This window comes from Lutra lutra, chromosome 6 (genome assembly GCF_902655055.1).
Source record: "Lutra lutra chromosome 6, mLutLut1.2, whole genome shotgun sequence".
NCBI lineage: Eukaryota > Metazoa > Chordata > Mammalia > Carnivora > Mustelidae > Lutra > Lutra lutra.
Window position 1 is genome coordinate 110,791,428 of NC_062283.1, and position 20,912 is coordinate 110,812,339.

The window sequence follows — 20,912 nt, forward strand, 5'->3', positions numbered from 1 at the left end:
TGATTGGTTTAATTAGTGGAAATATGCTAGAAGAATTCGTGGAAATATGCTAGAAGAATTCAACAAAAGAAATCACTAAAGCATTTTTTGCTCACTTCATTATAACAAAGCTATGTTTGGAAAGGGAATTAAATGTGCTGAATCATGCTTTCATCTATCCTTTAAAACACAGACTTGGATTATACTGCTCTCTTGGAGGTAAAAATCCTATAGCTGTTAAAACTGATTATGTAACATTCTAACATGCAGTCAGTTATAAGCAATTTGGAATCAGAACTCAGTTTTTGAAAATAGCGCTCATAACTTAGATTATTTGGTATATGAAAAGATTTTTAAATCATTGGAAAATTAACTTCATTGATTTCTGGAAAATGCTTACATTTAAAACACTGGCTTTATTCAAATACTACCCATCTATATACATTAAAGCAGATTAGAAGTAAATGTTTTATTCTTCCAACTATATTCCAGTACTACAAGGGCAGTAAAACAATGACACACTGGGGGAAAAAAAATGCAGCAATAAACATTTGTTTAAAAAGACTGATAGAATAAATAAAAACTACCCCAAAATAAGAAAATTTAAGAAAAAAAAATCCTAGAAACCCTTTCTGAAACCCCAAGAAGTCCTGGAATACAGAAATGCCCTCCCTCCTTCACTATTTCACAGGAAGTACTGTAGGCTATTTGCTTAATAATGTTCTGGGATTACATTCTAAATTATTAATAACTGGTTACAGCTTGGTTGTAGTGCACAATTAAAATCACACTAACTTCATCTGAAGTGTCATTCTACAGTTTTATTTACACAACCAGTGAAGGGCATGTTCTTAGAATACCAGCTTTAATCCTTTTCAAACATATTAATATAAGAAGCCAAATTGTAATGATACAGCAAATGAGGCCACTGGCATTAATACAGGTAGCAAAGGTCCACATCCAGATGGTACTGACATCAGGGAAATTTCCAAAACCAGTTGCTGCCTAAGAGTGGTTGCCACTGACGAAAGCTTGAAATAACCTGTATTCACAGGGGGGTATTGGCATTGCTGCATGTCATAATTAGGACCTCTTGCAACAACTCAACAAGGAACAAGGCAGCCCACAAATGCAGAAAACGTGATTCATGAAACATCTAAAGGGGGAGGAAAAGAAAAATTAGTGCAAAGTCCAGGTCAAAATTCAAAGACATACCAGATCTTTATCCCAACACTACCCTAGATATTTAAGTAACCAAAAATAAACCTTAGTAAAATTTTACTGCCTATTTCCTCCAGCCTTTTTCTCCATTATTTTCTGTTAAATTCTCTTGAGTATGTAGGTAATTATAATAAATGTCTTCTCTTTTAAAAGATGGTTTTGCATTCAGTTCTAAGATGAAATACTGGGGTGGGGGGTAGGGAGAGGGTGGTTGGGTTATGGACACTGGGGAAGGTATGTGCTATGGTGAGTGCTGTGAAGTGTGTAAACCTGACAATTCACAGACCTGTACCCCTGGGGCTAATAATACATTATATGTTAATAAAAAAATAAAAAATTTTTAAAAAAAGATGAAATACTTACAACTAGCAGGCTGTTCTCCATATCGTCGCATTATTTGATCATGCGTAAACTTCACAAATGCATCATATTGTTCTATAAATAAAGGTACATATCAATTACATGATCTGCAAAATACACTCTCCAGTGTATTAGAGCCAGATAAACTGAAAAATCTAGTATGTACAGTGAAACAAATAAGTTGGTCCTCTGAATCAAACACATAACCTCAGAAATAATAATAGTAGTGTTACCAGAAAGAGCAGAACTTGGTCAGAAAAACTGCATTTTAGTCCAAATCACATGACCTCATGTATAGATTGGCCCTCTTAACCTTTTCTTAACCTATTAAAAGTAATTTCTTAACCTATTAAAAATAAAGGATCTGAAATAAAAAGGTATCTTTCTACTCTGAAAGTTTAAGTGATCTATGAATGGCAGTTTCCTGCAATTAGAGGAAACAGGAAAACAAAAGCTTAACAAAGTATGTCTAAAAACATCCACATGGTAACCTAATGAGATGTCACAGAAAAAGATGTTACATAACTAAGCAAATTCCCTTGCCTATATATTAGTACCTTCATTTAACAACTTAGAATAAAGCTATACTTATCAATACCCAGTAGAGTCTGGCTTAAAAAACCAGGACTAAAAATCCTAATTGACCATATACAATAAATGTGTCTAGGCTGATGGGAAAGTTACCATGAAAGATGTAGTCTAAAAATCTAAAACAAAACTGAGGTAAGTAGCCAAAGTCAAGTTTTTAGCATGGAATATCAAAGGAAAAATCCAGTTCACATTAATACTGTTGCTGATCTGCAAGGTTAACTAATAGTATTTCTTGAGGTCACTAAGAAGGACCAGGAGCTACAGGAAGGCTCATTTCCTTTCTTGAACTGAAATTCAACTGGTTCTTAGAAAACATACTGTAACCAGTGGATAGAGAAGGTAATGAATTAAGACATTAAGGACCGTGGAAAATAATGCATTTCTTACAGTGAGCTTCTGGAAGAGTCCAAAATAAGCTCATCTCATACCTGCAAGTTTTGTGTTCAATATTTCTTCATACTCTTCTCGAACTTTCTCTTCACGTTCTTTCAACAAACGTTCACAGATCATCCCAACCTGCCGTAGAGTGAATAAGGGCTGTTCTTTTTTTAATGGGGAGGATGCTGCAGATGAAGTCCCTATGTAAAACATGAACAGAAAAAGCACATGATTTAGAGCCATCATAAAAAGTACCTTCTAACCAAAGACGTTTCATTTGGATCTTTCCAGTGTTCATAAAAGCATTTTCTATCAGTAGTCTTAAAACAGGTTTAGTCCTATCAGCAGCTTACAACTGTAGAAAAACAAAGCAAAATGTACGTGATCAAATTATAAGGTAAAAAGTGTGAAGGTGACTGGAGAAAAGTACAAGATACAAAACAAGATACAAAAAAAGGAAGTTTTTGTTTTTTAATTAATGATAACAGCTAGGAGACTGCTTGGTAAAAATAAATACTGAGAATATGTTCCTAATATTCAACATTAAATTTTATGGTTCAGTCCTTAAAGATTATTAATCAAACAGCCACATCATAATCAGATAGTGATAGTTGATATAAAAGATTTCTTCAGAATGCATTCCTCTTAAAAGTACTAAAGGACTCTGATTTTCCAAAAACATCATTCTTCATTTATTGAAAAGAATATCTGAGAAATTAATGTTTTGATAACTCAGGATTATGACATCACGTATCCATTTTAACAATGCTGCAAATATTTTTATACAAACTCAAATACCCATATTTGCTATCAATAGTCCTACTATGTGTATCTATCCATTTTCCTCTTTTCACTTGTTTTTTGAAACCTGCCTGGCTGGGACCAGTTAATTATGCTTGTTAGAGCTATCACAAGATAAAGTACAGCAGCTTTAATCTAGAACTATGAAGGCTATCTTTACTTTCAAATTCCTAGCTTTGTTAGTTGAGGCTGCCAGTTAATTGATCGAAGTAAATGGACTAAAAGAATGATGAACTTCAGTTTCCTGCTGATTTAAGTCAAGTCTCTACTCTCACCTCCCCTAACATTTCACCCGTAAGTACTGCAGAATTTAGTTTTGAACAATTATACGTCTTCTAATTTTATTTGACTATTTTATAGCTACTGAATGTTGTGTGTGTTTTTTTAAATAAACTCTACCCCGAACATGGAGCTCGAACTCACAATCCTGAGATCAAGAGGTGAATGCTCTACCTATTGAGACAGCCAACAGCCCTTGAATGTTTTCTATTCTGCCAGGTTTTCTTATCCCTGTTGGGAGGGAAGAGGAGGAGCGTAGGCAACTTTGGTCACAAGAAACCTATTTTGCGGAGAATTTTACTGAAGATAAGAGCCACTTTTCACCTCTGAGAATCTATCCTAATACAACAAGTGTGTGAGGGTATATGTACACGGACATTTTTGTAAATGCTTTTAATACCAGAAGTTCAGTCTGATTATCTTCATTAATGGTTAAATAATTATGGGAAGTCCATAAAATAGCATAGTATTCAACCATGGCAAGGTAGATCAATACTTAACAGAGAAATACATGGTATATTGTTAGTATTTTTTTCTTAATGAAGGCTACAAGTCATATCACTTATGGCGAAGTCCACTAGGGGAATATTATATCCAGGTGGACATCTCTGAGTAGTAAGAATCCAGGTACCAAGTACTTAATTTGTGCCATACTCTAAGAGATCATGAATTATTTTATAAATATTTTTTAAAAACCAATGGGGAGAAACAGAAGCTTGAGTGATTAAAAACAACTTTAATCACCTTTTCCCATATGAAATAACATTTCCTTTCACTTATCAAGTTTATTATTACCTGGTGAAGCTGGTCCACTGAGGAGAAATGCATGTGGTTGTGCCTCGGAAGTACAACATGGATCTGTCTGTTGGAAACTAGTTTCTAAATGTCTTCTCTTCTGCATGCGTTTATACTCTTGTTTTATGTTGTACAGAATTTGTTCTAGAAAAAAAATTTGGGGCAAGAAAAAAACTATGAATTTTTAAAAAAGGATGGGTAACATAGGGTAACTAATTGTAATAAGTAACAATTACTTAGTACAATTAATCCACTGAACATATTCTCTTCAAGTAATATCCAGAAAACTGATGCTCTCGAAGAATTTGTTTCAACATTAATGGGGGGAACTCATTCAGAAACAGCACATACACACCACCCGGAACTCAGCTATTCTATAACACCATTCTTTCTTAGCACTGATTAGCGAAAGATAAATTTAAGCTTTTCATTAAATGTAAAGATAAGGGAGTCTTGTGAACTTCTGGTTTACTTCAGTTCACTCAGATTCTTAAAAATCCCAAATTCAAAGGCCCCTTACTCATCACACAGAACTGTTAAACAGTCTTCTCAAAGACCATAAATAATTAGAAGTGGGGAGCACTATGTATATACAAGCACAAACCAGTGAGAACTGACAGCAAGTAGGTCAACAAAATGACAGAGTGGATGGGAAATAAAAAATTATCACACATTAAATTGGTCATGGCCATTAATATTAAACTCAGCAGAACCAGTGACTATTACAGTATTAACAGCAAAAAGTTTTGTTCTGAATCTTGGGGGTAAAAGCCCATGTAAAGGGAATGGTACATAAAAGGTACTAAGGACCACTATAACCACAGTGCCATTATCTTCGACCACGATCATCCAAACCAGTAAAATCCTATCAAGCATATCCTTTAGGTAAGTATGGTTCATTTTAGAGAGAGTTCTAAGTCAAAACAGTTCCCATTTAGACTCTCTAGAAAATCCCTCCTTGAGATTCAAGTGTACTTCCCTTGAAACAGACTTTCTCACCACACATCTCCTAGACAAGATTATCCATGTGAAACCACATCCTATATTTATTAATCCCAATCCAAAGCAAAATTAAACAAAAATGATCAGGCAATAACATGATTTATAAATATAATGGGAGTCTAATTTTAGCAATCAGTTCTATAATATGTTAATTTAAAAATGACCTGAAAACTCAGCTGAAGTCTAAAAATTTATGTAAGATGAAACTAATCCTTTTTAAAAAAAATTTAATACTGGTGGTTTGCTTAGATATATACTTAATTCTCATCTTTTTTCTCCCATCATATTGTTTGTCTAGTAAGAAGAACTTCTATGGGTTTTGAGAGAGAAGGCTCTGAGGAAACATCAATCAGTCCCTTAAAATTCTAGATTCTGCCAATTTCATTATTTTAACTGAGGGAAAAAAAAGAAAAGTTGCAAAAAGATGCATCCAATGAAGAAGATTCCATTTATGTAAATTTTGTGCATAAACAAACCTATTACATATACATGAATCTGTGGCTTAAGTACCACAGAAACACACTGGACAGTTGTGTAAGAGATACTTAACCTGTAACATTTTTCAGACTCTTAACACTTGTTTATATTTAAAATGGTCATTTTCAGTCCTTTTCCATTTATTTGAAATAGTCTATGATTTAAAAATGAAGTTACCAATGTGAAATGAAATGGCTGAGCACTCAACAGTTATTAAGCACTTTGATAAAAATGGGTTTCCTGAGATTCATAAGGGGTCCAGCAAAACTACTGCAACTTCCTTTTAACAATCAGGATAAACACAGATATCATTTCTTTAAAATAACAGAACTCTTTAGTAGCAATGTTCTAAAAGGTTTTAAAAGTAATGATGTTTTGGTCTCTAACAGCAAGCTTCACTTACTTACCTACTTTCTGATCAAAGCCACCACCATTCTGATAAAAAAGGGCCATGTACATAAAGCATCCTAAAGTTTATTCACAAAGACTTCAAATGTACTAGATGCAGAGTAACTTGACCTTAACATTTCTTATGTGACTTATTCTTTACAACTGCTTAAAATATTATGTTAATCTTCCTTTTGCTTCACAAAAAAATCAAAGCACAACTATGATGTAACAAAATAATAGCTGGACAAACTCAATTTGTTCATTTGATAGTCTCAAACAAGATCTAGCCTAGGATTAAGATGTAGTAAAACTTTTTTAAAATTTAGCTTTGTAAACCTCCACACCATCTAATACTTAGGAGATGAAATAATAAGCTAAGGAATTTTTGAAGTATAATTTACAAAATGAATTCACCAATTTAAATGTACAATTTGACAGCTTCTCACAAATGCATAGGTCTTGAGACCATCATAATCATAATAAAAAACTTTATCACCCCCCAAAAATTCCCACGCGCCCCTACTCACACCTTCACCTTCATTATCACTGCAATATTAATACATCTTTCACTGTTCAAAAAACTTTTTTGCCTTTCTGAAAATTTCATATAAATAGAATCCTAAAAAGTGTAGATTTTGGTATCTGGTTCTCAGCTTTTGAGATTCATCATAATGTTACATGAATCAGTAAGTCCTTCCTTTATTAATTAGTACTCCATTGTGTGTATTTATACACACACACACAGACAAACACAATCTTATCTAATCTCTTAATGGACATCTGGATTGCTTCTAATTTGGGGCTATTATGAGTAAGGCTACTATGAATATTCAAGTACAAGTCTACAGGTGGATAAATGTTATTTCCCTTAGATAAATTCCCAAGAAATTTTTTTTCTTTTTCCTTGGAAAATTTTCTTTTTCCAAGAAAATTCAAGAAATTTTCCACAAGTTACATTCTAAACTCAACCTAGATACCTGGCTGACTGAAGTTGCTGCTTATGCCAGCTGGATAAAGGTCTTCTGCTGTTCATCAATAAAGTTCTTATGTCTACTTAGTCTTAAACTACTTAAATCTAGCCATCTCTAATCAAACTGGAAAGTGACATTTTTATCCCAAGTACATGTAGTATCTGACATGGTGTTGCCAACACAATTTATCCTCCATTAAAGAGGAAGTCAAATGAAGCTTCATTTATACAGCAGTTGCACATTCCAGTTTTAATAATGCAACCTTCCTATTTGGTTTATGTGCATAGACTGGATTTGCAACAAATCAGAGCAAAATACACAGTTATCATCATTAACTACACCACAAATGCCTGTTATATCCCTTTTCAAAATCCTAAAAACTATATCCTCCTTTTACCATAAAATACTAAGACTTTTTTCCACAGTACTAGGTCTACATGAAAGTATCAACAACTTCTGTGACAAATTCTGTAGGCAGTTTTCATTCCCGTACCTAGCAAATGCCATTAAGATTGCCAATAAAATTCTTCTTAACAGATGAGAGATTATCAATGAGCCAGCACTTATTCCTTTGGAATGTTTAAAAAAAGAAACAAAAACAGCAAAGTACCTAGGTAAATGTGAAAAGAAAAAGCGTGGCCTTGTGGCAACATTAAGCCTACTCCCAAACTGTTTTATTCTTCTTGGTTGCCACTGATTACTAAGCAAGACTGGACACAATAAGGTCAATACAAACAGAAGAAAGCAGTTGATGGGATTAATAACTGTTGACACAGATAAGAGAAACAGCAACAAGATGAAACTGAGAGCAAAGGGAGGAATACAGAATTAGAAGCAAATGCCTTTCTAGGATATAGATCTAAAAATCTGTGACATGGGGGCGCCTGGGTGGCTCAGTGGGGTAAGCCTCTGCCTTCATTCATGATCTCAGGATCCTGGGATCAAGCCCCACATCAGGCTCGCTGTTGAGCAGCTGAACAGAGTCTGCTTCCCCCTCTCTGCCTACTTGTGATCTCTCTCTGTGTCAAATAAATAAGATCTTTAAAAAAAAAAAAAAATGAGATCTGTGACATGTGAAACTAAACTTCTGCTCCAGACCTGCACAGACTAGCCTTTTTCCTACTGACATAATTAGTAAATCAAAGATAATAGGTCTCATTAACAGTTTTAAGTTGAGGAATATAAGACATTTTGTACCTTACATGCCATTTCTTTATGGAGTATCTTTGAAAAAAATGAAGTGAAACTTCATCTAGAAAGATAACTCAAACAGTGGGATTAAAAATAAAATAGGGACACCTGAGTGGCTCAGTCGGTTAAGCATCTGCTTTTGGCTCAGGTCATGATCCCAGAGTCCTGGGATGGAGTCCAGCATCTGCATTGGGCTCTTGAGCTCACAGCAGGGAGAGCCTGCTTCTCCCTCCGCCTGCTGCTCTCCCTGCTTGTGTCCTCTCTGACAAATAAAATATTTTTAAAAAATTAATCATTAAAGATCATCAGTTTTAGGCATGGACACAAATGAAATGGAAAACCTGCAGGAGCCATTAACACCTAAAAATAAGGAACTGCCCCAAATAAAGTAACAAACCAAATCTAGATTTCTGAACTACATACTAGACACTGCCATGTCTACTTTAGAAATTAAAACATACACAATTAACAGCTGCTATGGAGGCCCATCTTTTTTTTTTTTTCTTAAAGATTTTATTTATTTATTTGACAGAGAGAAATCACAAGTAAGCAGAGAGGCAGGCAGAGAGAGGAGGAAGCAGGCTCCCTGCTGAGCAGAAAGCCCGATGTGGGGCTCGAACCCAGGACCTGGGATCATGACCTGAGCTGAAGGCAGCGGCTTAACCCACTGAGCCACCCAGGCGCCCCTGGAGGCCCATCTTTATAAATAAATTATTTTCCAGGATATCTGTCCAGAAATCTAAAACAGTTCTTATGTTCTCCTTGAAGGAATCTTAAGGACAATGTTCTTACTCAGCCAAGAGCTACCTAACTAAAAAGAATGAGTTGACGGCATTTTTAATTCACTTTAAAATTACTACTACATCAAAGGGACCTGGAACCAAATTTTAACACAAGACTGTCAAATTTAGATATCTAGAGTTTTAATTTCTATTTGGATTAACATGGATCCTAATAAGCATAATATACCTGCACACAATTATATAAACATTAGAGTATTATCTACAATGCTTCAGAAGCAACTTAGATTCTAAGCTTACAATACATAATATTTTACTGTAAAGAGGCATTCATTTATCTCCCATAAGAGGAAGAAAAATCATAATCACTACAGGTCAAATTCTATTATTTCACTGGTACTATAATAGCCAATGATTATGTACTTGAAAAAGATGACTCAATCTGTTAAAACGCTGCAAGTCTAAGTATAAATTTTACAAATTAACTGCACAATGGGAGTCACTAATGCATGGAGTCCAACAACGCTCATGCAGCAGGAGGTTCCTCCCTCATATCCAGTAATTATTGTTTCATACCTCTATTTTCTATTACACCAGATTTTAAAGGGATATATTAACTTTGTTGTTTTTATTGTTTAGTTCTTTACTATCTTTAAGTATCTTCTCAAATAGCTTACAATCTAGGAAAACCAAAAAAGCAGTAAACAAGGAAGAGAAAGGGGAACTTGAACCATCCCAAACCCAAAATATACATACTAGAGAAAACATATAGTCCAGCTTCTATTACAGTTAATCATGGCCCTGAAAACAAGGTAAGGTCCAGAAGGACAGATAGCGGAATCCTTGAGGACTCTAGGGCACCACAATCAGGCTGAAGAACAAACCCATCTCCTACAACTACTTATTAAAAGCCCCCCCCCACACACACACAGGTAAGCTATAGTTTACCTGGAAACCAGAGATTGCAAACTGATGATACACAGGGTAAATTGAGCCCAAAATATGTCTGGCCTGAATAAGCTTCTTTTTAAAAAGAAGTATGAATTTATGCCAACATTTAAAAAGTTCATGATTTTAGTTAAAAGTCAGATTTCTGGCTACTGTTAAGAGAGGAAAACTGGACTATGTACAAAATTCAGCTGAACAATGGCTGCTATCTTTCAGGCAGAAATTCTCAAATGCTTCTAAAACTTTAACGCGTACATCACCAACCAGGGACTCTGTTAAACTGTAGACGATGAGGGATGAAGCCTGAAATTCTGCACTTCTACTGTGTTTCCAGGTGATGCTGCAGATCAGTAGCAATGTTGGAATTCATGAATTCCCATGCAGTTTACTTCACTCATTTTCATTACTTGCCTGGGAACTATGGGCATTCATGATTCTATCCCCTCCTTCAAATAATAACTCCCCCACTATGACAATCAAAAAGTGAAGTGGTTGGTTTATTCATTACTGGACATTCTGGGAAATGGAAGGAAGAAAGAAAGCAGTAACAGCAGACTATTTCAAGTACAAAAATATTTGCCATTGTAACCCGCGTGGCTTCTGTAGTTCAAAATTAGACATGCCCCTCTCTAGCAAGAAAATACTCTATAAACAATTTAAACTTGATTGTAAATCAAAATAAACTTACTCATTACATGAAATATATACTGATTCATTTTTCCTAAAACATCTTCCTTAAAATATGAAATTCATGTTATGTGATTAACAGTGAACAAATGCATTTACTTTTCTATTACATCTGCTTTAAAAAAAGCAATTAAGACTACCTTTCATACCAGAAGCCAGTGACTGGAAGTCCACAGACATCTTTTGTTTAACTCATATAGTGTGTAAATTAGCTGTGAATATTTAAAAGTCAACACATTCCACAAAAATCCTGACTTCTGGGGGAAGCAATGGCTTCTGGAAAGATAAAACAATAGGGGCACCTGGGTGGCTCAGTGGGTTAAAGCCTCTGCCTTCGGCTCAGGTCATGATCCCAGGGTCCTGGGATCGAGCCCCACATCGGGCTCTCTGCTAGGCAGAGAGCCTGCTTCCCTTCCTCTCTCTGCCTACTTGTGATCTCTCTCTCTCTGTCAAATAAATAAATAAAATCTTAAAAAAAAAAAAAACAAAAAACAATAAAAGGTCCAATTCACCATGACCAGAACTGAGAGGAGTGATCTGAATAAATATACAAATTAGAACTTCATCTGTAAGTGAAAAACAAAGTCAGTAGCATGCGATTGCTATGGAGCAATTAAGCTAGAGAGGAGTGCAGCTGAAACTAGAACCTAAGCTATTCCTAAGTTTAATGGGCAGATAAAAACAGCAATCAAAACTGAAGTGTTGTCACAGAAGGAAAAAAAGTTATTTAAAAAGAAGTGAGTGGGAGAACAGTATAAATGCTGTAAGGAAGGTGAAACAAGATGAGGATTGATAATAAGGCAAGGAAATCACTGGTGACTTGACAAGAGCTATTTGAAAGCTTTCTGAATTTGTTTTTCAAGTGGAAGAATCTGGATGACTGCTGGAGGAAAACAAGGATGTTTCATTATTTTATAATGGAAGTCTTGACAATACTTAAAGCCACAAGCAAAGGTCCAGTTGAAAGAGAAAAATAATCAAGAAGGTAGATTTCCCTCGAGAAGGGGAAGCTTTCTCTTACTGTGTAAAGTGCTCATTTAAACGTCCTTAGTGATATTAAAAGGAAAACAGGATAGACACAAATATTGGTGGTATTGGTACTGGGAAAAATAAAGAAGCTGCCATTAGATGGCTTCTATTTTATTCATGAAGGCATGGTTATTCACTGAAATGACAGGAGTGCTGGACAGCATAAAATGTCCCATTTGAGGGTGCCCCACTGTGACTTTCTTCAGCACTCAGGGACAGGAAATGCTCTCTCTTAATCTTCACAACCATCCTAGGAGGCAGGTATTACTGTCATCATGTGCATTATTGTATAGATAAAGAAAATGTGGCTTTGTTTCAGTGTCTTCTGAAAGGTCACACAACTCGAACAAGACAGAGCCAAGTCTGACGTCAGGGCTTAAGCTCAACATCTACTGCCCTCCCCAGTACTGTATTACTACAGTACCTAGCTGATATTCCATGAGTACCTAAATTACAGTGAATCCACAAGGAGAAAAGCTGATTTTTAAAAAATCAGAATGTCAGAATAGAGGGATTACTAAGTATTATTGATACTTCATACCCTTAAACTTCAAACTCTAATAAGACAATAGTAACCAAAGCAGTGCATAATTCTCATCTACCCAGAGCCCTAAAACTGTGATCACTGGTGAGAATAATTATTTAAAAATCTTCATGTTACATTCAAATATTTATGTAAGGAATACTTCAACATCTCTAAACTGCCTCCTCTTAGGACAGGCATCTGTATCTAATCAGAAATGTTTTACTAATGTTTTAAAAAGGGGAGTTACTCTGAATTGGTAGCTCAGCACTGCCACACATACAGGACTGATTACGACAGTGCCAGCCTCTGATAATGTACCATTTCACCTTGGGCCAAGGATGGCTGCTACAGTGAACATCAGGTTCCCCTGTTCTGTCATGTCAACCTAAAACTTCCTGTACTTTTAACCAATTATACCACTTAGGAAGTTTTTCTTTCAGAGAATTGTATTTTAGTAACAGGAACAAGGCAATTCTCTATAACAAGGCAAAGTTTAGGAACAGTACTATTTGAAAAACTAGCTTTCTGCTATTTTTCAATTTCCACCCTACATTCTTCTTTCCTTTTTAAGATTTAGTTATATACGTTAGCAAGGCGGGGGGGGGGGGGGGGTGGTAAGTGTAGGGAGAGGGAGAGAGATCTCAAGTCCACTCCCTTCTGGTGGGTGGGCAGGGCTTAATCTCAGGACCCTGAGATCACAACCTGAGCCAAAACCAAAAGTCAGACACTTAACCAACTGCACTACCCTGGCATCCCTCCACTCTACATCCTATTTTTCAATTACTAGATCAATTCAACAACATATGTATTTTATACATACATATACATACTATATATATATATATATATATATTTTTTTTTTTTTTTTTTTTTTTTTTTTAAAGAAACAAAACAAAACCAATTCTTCCAGATCCCCCCACAACGTTTAGTTTGAATTTTGGAGGCAGTGTTCTAAGAATTAACATTAATGGAAATGAAAATGAATGCTAAACCAAAGTCAGAATATACATCATATACTAAGACAATTTCAGAAACAACCAATAAATAAGCTTCAACTCTCAGCTTAAAGAAAACAATCACTTTAAGTGATTAGTAAATCAATTTCAATACTTGTGCTGCCGAAGGTGGATATAATGCTTAGGCTTAGGCAGATGAATGTTCACAAGGAATTAAAATAGATAATACTGATAAAGCATAAAGATTACAATACTTTTATTCAAGTTTAGCTAGCTAATAAAGCATCCACAGTGATGGCTCTATCAGTCCCTTGAGAAACTCTTTGGTTAGCCACTATCTGGAACTCAAATGAGGTTCAATAAAAGCTTGAACAAGGGGCTTCTGAGGTAAATATTTATATTTTTAATAATGTTGAGAAAAACCAGGTACATGAATAGACCTAGAAACTAAAAATTAAGTCAAACCCAAAAGATTTATTAATGCAAAGATTACAATTTTACTATAATCAAAATGTTGCGAAGCACTAGTTCATTTCAGGATTAATCTGCCTATGACATTTAACAAAAACTAATGACTTTTTGATTTTTTAAAGGGAGGAGGAAAGTAAGTTATAATCCTTAAGACAAACTACAAGCATATTATGAGCAGTCCTTCTAGTGCTGGAAGGTTAAAAACTACTACTGGGGTGCCTGGGTGGCTCAGTGGGCTGAGCCTCTGCCTTCAGCTAGGGTCATGATGTCAGGATCTGGGGTCAAGTGCCTCGTGGGGCTCTCCACTCAGCAGGGAGCCTGCTTCTCCCCCACCCCCTGCCAGCCTGCCTCTCTCCCTACTTGTGATCTCTGATAAATAAATTAAATCTTTAAAAAAAACAAAAAACAAAAAAAAACACTACTAACCAAAATAAGCCTACTATCACAAAAAAAGATCACACAATCTGGCATACTGCAAAATTCTAATCAAAATGCCCAAAATAAATACCAGAAAAAGTATTGTTTAGTCTTAAAACTAACTGCTTCATTTCTTATTACTACTCATTTGTTTGGGTCACAATCTACATGTTGTCACATATTGTGGCTATACTGTCATAAAACAATGTAAAAAAGAAAAACTGGCACAGAATAAGGGGTAGAAAGGAATTTTTTTTTTTTTTTTTAAACTTCAGGATCTCTGGGCGCCTATGTGTCTCAGTAGGTTGAGCCTCTTCGACTCAGGTCATGATCTCAGGGTTCTGGAATAGAGCCCCTCATCGGGCTCTTTGCTCAGCAGGGAACCTGCTTCCCCCTCTCTGCCTACTTGTGATCTCTCTGTCAAATAAATAAATAAAATCTTAAAAAAATAAAATAAAAAATAAAACTTCAGCATCTCTAAGAAACTTGGGAAATGCCAGGGCTTAATTCAACAAATAAATTTGACAAAAATCTCTTAAAACTTTGTGGTAAGACATTAACTAAGAGGGAAGGTAGGCAGATAAGAATACCTTTGGGGTTACATGCAAATTATACAAGTCCCATATAACCCACCATAACCCCTCAAAATCCAGGGGGCAATTCCTATTAAGAGTCTTTGCTACAAGACTGATATTGATAGATCACATTTCCCAGGTGTGTTTTGGAAGTTGAGAAACATTGGTAAGCTGAGCAATAAAATTAAAGATGAATCTCTTGAACTATATTCATTTTTTTAAAAGATTTTATTTATTTATTTGACAGAGAGAGATCACAAGTAGGCAGAGAGGCGGGCAGAGAGAGAGGAAGGGAAGCAGAGAGCCCGATGCGGGGCTCGATCCCAGGATCACCACCTGAGCCGAAGGCAAAGGCTTAACCCACTGAGCCAGCCAGGCGCCCCTTGAACTCTATTCATTTGTTACAGATCTCTTTACTATCTACTGATGCCAGACTGGATCATATAGGTTTGAACAAGTACTCCACCCTTCACACTTTTTCAAAGTAGTCTTTTCAAAGGCAAGAAATTCACTGTGGTTTCACATATGCATAGACAACATCTGTGAGTCAACAACACTGGCACAGTGTTAATGCAAAGATTGCAGAGACCATAACTTTCTGGTTAATTAGTTATAGGTATTTAAAAAGACCAGAACCCCAATACTTTTATCTAGTTTCATGAGCCACCTATCCAAGCGGTCCAAACCTAACCCATGTTATCATTCTGATTTAAGTGGAGGGAGAATCAAGAGTTTGTTTTCAAACAGAAAAAATACCACAAAACTAGGCACTTCCACAGAATCTCTTGTTCACAACCTTTTAAAACAGAAGTGATTTCCGATCATTTGTGCCCTCCGCGGTCCATCAAACACTTAGTAAAAGATCTGAGTACTTTCACAGTGTAATTTTTTTTTTCCTTGTAAAGCCTTCAAGAACTAAAGAAATATTTTACGTCTCAAATTATTTCTGGGGCAACCATGGTAACTATTAGCATCTATAACTAAAGAAGAGCTAACCACTCTTGGACCTAGCCATGTTTACCTTATGTGTTTCGGTGCTCAAGTTAAGCTTTATTTTTCTATTTTCAAAATAAAATAGCTCAGTAATGAATACAACTGTGCTCTGCTTTTAAAGGCCATAAACTCACACGATTCTTAAATGCATAATCCACAGAAATATGAAATAACTGCAGTTACATACACAGTCCTAAGTAAAACATCACATTTAAAATTTGAAGTACAAAGACCATTAAAAACAGTCTATTTGCCAAATCCACTGAGAAACTAGAAGCAATTTAACAGCTGTCTAAATAACCACAAAATATTAAAAACACTTCTGGCTCAATATAAATGACATCTGAAGTGAAATGCTGCCTCCTCTAACAGACATCTCATTTGTTTGCCTAGAACCGTTTATACTTCATTTAAGCCAGCTGGTGTCTCCGTTTGCGGGCATGCATCAATGTCTACTGAACAATCTAAGTTCCTGTAAACCCTTCCCCATTCACAAGCTCCAATTTCCATTTTTAATGGCAAGATTCCAGCAAATACAATGAGTTCTTACAAAGGAATTTAACTCTTCATCCAACTCAATTCCTAAGGCAGACTACAGCAATGGATAACAAACCTAAACAATGTGTATAAAAATGCCTAAAAAACTCCCAAAGCGTTGACACCAACAGAAGGACCTCTTCACCAAACCCCTCATTCAGTACACAATTATGAAAAATCATGTGTTTGATTTGACTGACACAGTCTCTTGTAATAGGATATTTCAGTTTTATTAAAATAATTTTGTTCTTAGGAATGTTATAAGAATTTTTGGCTAAGAGATAATATTCTGAGATGTTTCAAACACCAATGGAGAAGTATACAGAACACTCTGAATCTGTTTTTAACTAAATTATGAGGGTGAGTACTGATGCAGCTACTAGTAGAAGTATTCATTTTCCTAACCAGTCTACCAGCCCTCCCCCCATTCACTTTTCCTTTTTCATATCGTGGGCATTATAAACCTTACTGCCGACCTCCTAGAGCAACAGTGGACACACTTTTTCTGTAAAGGATCAAGACAGTAAATACCTGAGCTTTGGGAAAATACTGTCTGTCACAAATACTAGCTCTGCAGTTGTAGCCTGCAATGGATCATTCTTTAAAAAAAAAAGAATGAGCATGCTGTGTTCCAGTAAAACTTTTTTTTGCCAGCCCTTTCCTTTTTCCTGGCATTAAGCTGCAACAGTTTGAAAAATATAGATTTAAATTATTTAAATAGTCATCAGGTCAAACTTTGGAATCATCTTCCTGGGATGACTAAAATAAACTGGGTTTCAGTCCAAGTTCCTGAAACTAGTAAAACTGCAACATGATTTCAGTTACAGGTCAAAACACACTATGTATGTATCCAGAAAAAAACGATGATAAAACAATAAATTATATGCATGCTCTGAAAAAAATTCACTTGAGTACTCTAGTTCTAAACTGTTTAAACTATACTTGAACTCACAGAAATGAAAGGAAAACAAAGTTTCCGCAGAGTCCCCGGCAATGTCAACTTTGTTAAGTCACTTTCCATTTCCAACCCTCGTTACTTATTTCTGCAGAAGATACACAGATGTTCATTCACTCTTGTGAAGTTTGAGAATCACCACTGTTAAAACAAAAATCTTAAAATTAAGTGCTTGGAAAACTTATTTCCAAGACTGGGGACATGAAAACTGAAAAGGTCTTCAATACCTGCACAACACTGCAGCTCCCATTATGACAGTATTACTACAGAAACCACACAAGAGCCTGCCCAAGCTGGCCATCTAAAAACAAAGCCAAATTAAATTACATGCAGAATATGATTCAAAATTACAGTAAAAACAAACCCTTAATTTTAGCAATTCAAAACTTTAGCAATTTCAACTGCTTTTCAAGTCAACTTTTTCTGTTAATATATTCAAGTCAGTTGAAAAAAACAAATTATCTTTTAGCAGACTCAAAATTATCATTTAGGGTGTGATTTTGAGAGATCAGGATATGGGGGCGCCTGGGTGCCTCAGTTAGTTAAGTGTCTGCCTTCAGCTCAGGTCATGATGCTGGGGTCCTGGGATCAAGCCCCATATCAGGCTCCCTGTTCTTAGGGGAGCCTGCTTCTTCCCCTGCCTCTACATGTGCTCTCTCTCAAATAAATAAGCAAAATCTTAAAAAAAAAAAAAAAGAGTTCAGGATATGATCAAACTTCCCAGAGTAGATGTCAAAAACACCTCGAAGAGAAAACCACAATATTTTTGGAAAACATGAATTTTAAACATCAGGTTTAAACAGTTTCAATAACTCCAGTCATTTTACTAAGTTTTTGTCCATTCAATTGAAATTTGAGACAATGTGGAGCCAACTGCATTAATGAATACTACAAATACATCAATGAAATGACAGATTATTGTAAAGGATCACAATTCTTTCTGAGTAAGTTCCCTTTAAAGTGAAGACAAGTATTACAGCTCCTGGCTAGTTTACCATATATGCTGAAGACTACTGCAGCACTGAGATATATACTTTAACTCCCAAACCTAACACTGTAGTAATTCACGAACTCTGCTGAAATTTATGGCTAGTTAGCCAGGGCTATTTTTAAGTGGCCCTATTTGTTGTTAAGTGCAGATTCCTAGGTATCATTTCAATTTTCAATACCATTTGACTAAAAAGACAAACTCTAAAAACAATGCTAATCACCAGCACACTCTTAACACTGAATGTCTCTTTTTTAAATGGAAAGCCTAACAGCAAATCAATGAATGCCTTTACATACAAGGCAGTTTAGGTATAGTTACTAAATAAAATGATCTGAGAACTCTGAAAACTTGCTACAACTCTAAAATAGTATATCCTTAAGTTAGGTCAAACATTTTAGCAGAAATGGTAGTCTAGACATTTGAAGGTGTCCCTAAAAATTTGAGGATGGATATTTAAAAACTTGACTTGAACAAAGCAATTCCAAATGGAAGTTACCAAATATACAGGTATATACTGCCCACAGTTTTTTAAAAAGTTAACAATAACAAAACACTTAAACTATGAAAAGGCTTTGTGTGCAGATAATACTATTACCAAAGGCTCAAACACAAAACGTTTGCATGCTATACACACAAAGAAAAAAGATTACACTACCAGTCTACAAAAGCCTATCCCTAGGACTGTGCCAGGGGCACCACAAGGATTTTCAAAGTACAAAAAAAAAACTAGGCATACACATGCAGTACAAAGCAGCCAAAAGGCATTTCCCCACAGTCACTTTCAGGAAATGTTTCAAGATGAAAAGCACAGTCTTAAGTCCCTTAAAATCATGGGTTGATTTCTTTATTTTTCTCAAGGCCTAGGCTGTTCTCCCCCAGCATACTTTGTTGAGGAGAAATAAAGCACCTCCAACTGAAAGCAACTACTCAGGCCCAATTTTCAATACAATTCGCTTTTCGTAAAAGTTCAAGTTTCGCAGGGCCTAGATGTACAGGATGATCATATTACAGTACTCGGGAAGAGCATTTTCTTTGTTGTTGACCCTGCTAGGGAAACAGGTCTTGACTCAGCCAAAGTGGCGTTCTTGTGGGTGATTAATGACAGGCCTAGATCTCGCCCCAGTGACATCCATCCCCACCCCCCACCCCCTCTGTACTAAAATCAGCCATGTCTGAACTGGAGGAGGGGCTGCCGCCTCGCCTCAAACCACCCAGTCCCACAGTTAATAGCTGCAACCAATCGATTCAGGGAGACAGGCATCGAGATTCGGGTGAAATGTTACCCTTCTCTCGCCTAAATTTACGCATAATATCACCCTCTCTGATCATTTCCGCTGGGGCTCTCCAGACTACGGAAACACTCAATTCCAGTCATTCAGCCCAAAGAAAAGGATCTTCCTCTTCCCCACAATACCCGGCAAGACACAGCCCCTACCCTCCCCACCTCCCGACGCCCCCCCCGCCGACATCAGGCCGTTTCTATTGTGTCGCCGAGGCTGGAGGACCTAACTTAAAGAAATGTGGTCGCTCTTCTACTTTCTAAGGAGGAGGGCCAGTCCGGCACCCCCACCCCTGGGGCCGCGTTCCGCGTCCCGGGACCCCCGTTCTCTACCCTACCCCGGCGGCTGCGGCGCCGAGTCCCACCTGTGGTGAGGCGGGAGGAGACGTCGCCAAAGGGGGACGGCTCCATTCGGAGATACTTCTGCGGCGAGGCGGCGGCAGCCGAGAAGGAGGCGGCGGTGGCGGCGGCAGCCGACGACGGAGAGGCAGCAGCCGAGGTGGGCGCCGACAATGGCGCACATCGCCTCCGTTTCGGGGACGCCGGGCTCAGCAGCGGGTCGAAATCCAGAGTCCTTTTCAGAGTGGCTCCGCACGCCATGGTCGGGGCAGCCGAGGGCCGGGCTCGGGTGGGGTTGGGGAGGGTGAGGGAAGTGGGGAAGAGCGGGGACTCGAGGAAAGCCTAACCGACGGGCTCAAGAGCAGAAAGGCGGGTGGTGGAGCGCCGGTGAGGAGATAAGAGCCGCCGCCGCCGCTGCCTCCGCGGCAGGGGCAGTGGCCCGGCCGGCCCGGGCGAGAGCGGGAGGGGCGGTGGCGGCAGCTCACGACAGCCGCGTCAGGGGTGGAGGGGCTCTTCCGCCTCCTCAGGCTCAGCTCCCCCGGGAGAGGCTCCGGCCGCCCCCGCCGTCCGTTCGAGCTTTGCGCCGCGCCTGAGGCGCTCCTGCGCTGAGACCGGTTCCCTTCGGAAGTCGATACCAACCCCGTGAAGTATGAGGCTGGAACAAGCCTACTAATTCGCCCGAGTAAGGTCAGAAGCTTGAGAGCGGCGGTCGATGCGGAGAGATTGCGAGGTGGCGGCGGCGGTAGGAGCTCAAGCGAACACGTCCAGCCGCTTCCACCTCCACTGTAAGACTATTCCACCCGCCGCCGGCCCCAATATGGCGTCAATAACAACGCTGCCGATTCAAATTCTGCGGCCTCAGGGCGCGTGCGCACAGAGGTGGCCACCCGCGTAGGTGCTTCGGGGAATTGTAGTTTTTCACTGTAGAAGGGAATCGGCGTGAAAAGCGATTAGGGAGGAGTCGCGAAAACTACGACTCCCGTCATTCAAGGCGCGTCATTCCGAGTTCCGGGTTGGAATTTAAATCCCCTACA

The 20,912-nt window shown here is 37.7% G+C and overlaps 1 protein-coding gene across 1 annotated transcript; it reads right to left on the reverse strand.

Annotated features, from left to right (window-relative positions):
- Window positions 1-780: 780 nt before the first annotated feature.
- On the reverse strand, window positions 781-20,699 carry AKIRIN2 (akirin 2). The gene is made up of 5 exons (XM_047733808.1): window positions 19,905-20,699; window positions 4,405-4,548; window positions 2,580-2,729; window positions 1,564-1,635; window positions 781-1,135 (listed from the first exon to the last, which is right to left on the reverse strand). The coding sequence occupies exons 1-5, from the start codon at window positions 20,137-20,139 to the stop codon at window positions 1,125-1,127; spliced, it is 612 nt and encodes a 203-aa protein (XP_047589764.1). The 5' UTR covers window positions 20,140-20,699; the 3' UTR covers window positions 781-1,124.
- Window positions 20,700-20,912: the final 213 nt, after the last annotated feature.

What these genes read in the sequence shown, in the direction of transcription:
- AKIRIN2 (XM_047733808.1), bottom strand. Translation starts at nt 20,139, where the DNA reads ATGGCGTGCGGAGCCACTCTGAAAAGGACTCTGGATTTCGACCCGCTG. An exon ending in CAGTGGACCAGCTTCACCAG is followed by an intron (nt 2,730 to 4,404) that starts GTAATAATAAAC and finishes TGTTTTACATAG; the next exon opens with GGACTTCATCTGCAGCATCC. An exon ending in ATTGAACACAAAACTTGCAG is followed by an intron (nt 1,636 to 2,579) that starts GTATGAGATGAG and finishes CTTTATTTATAG; the next exon opens with AACAATATGATGCATTTGTG.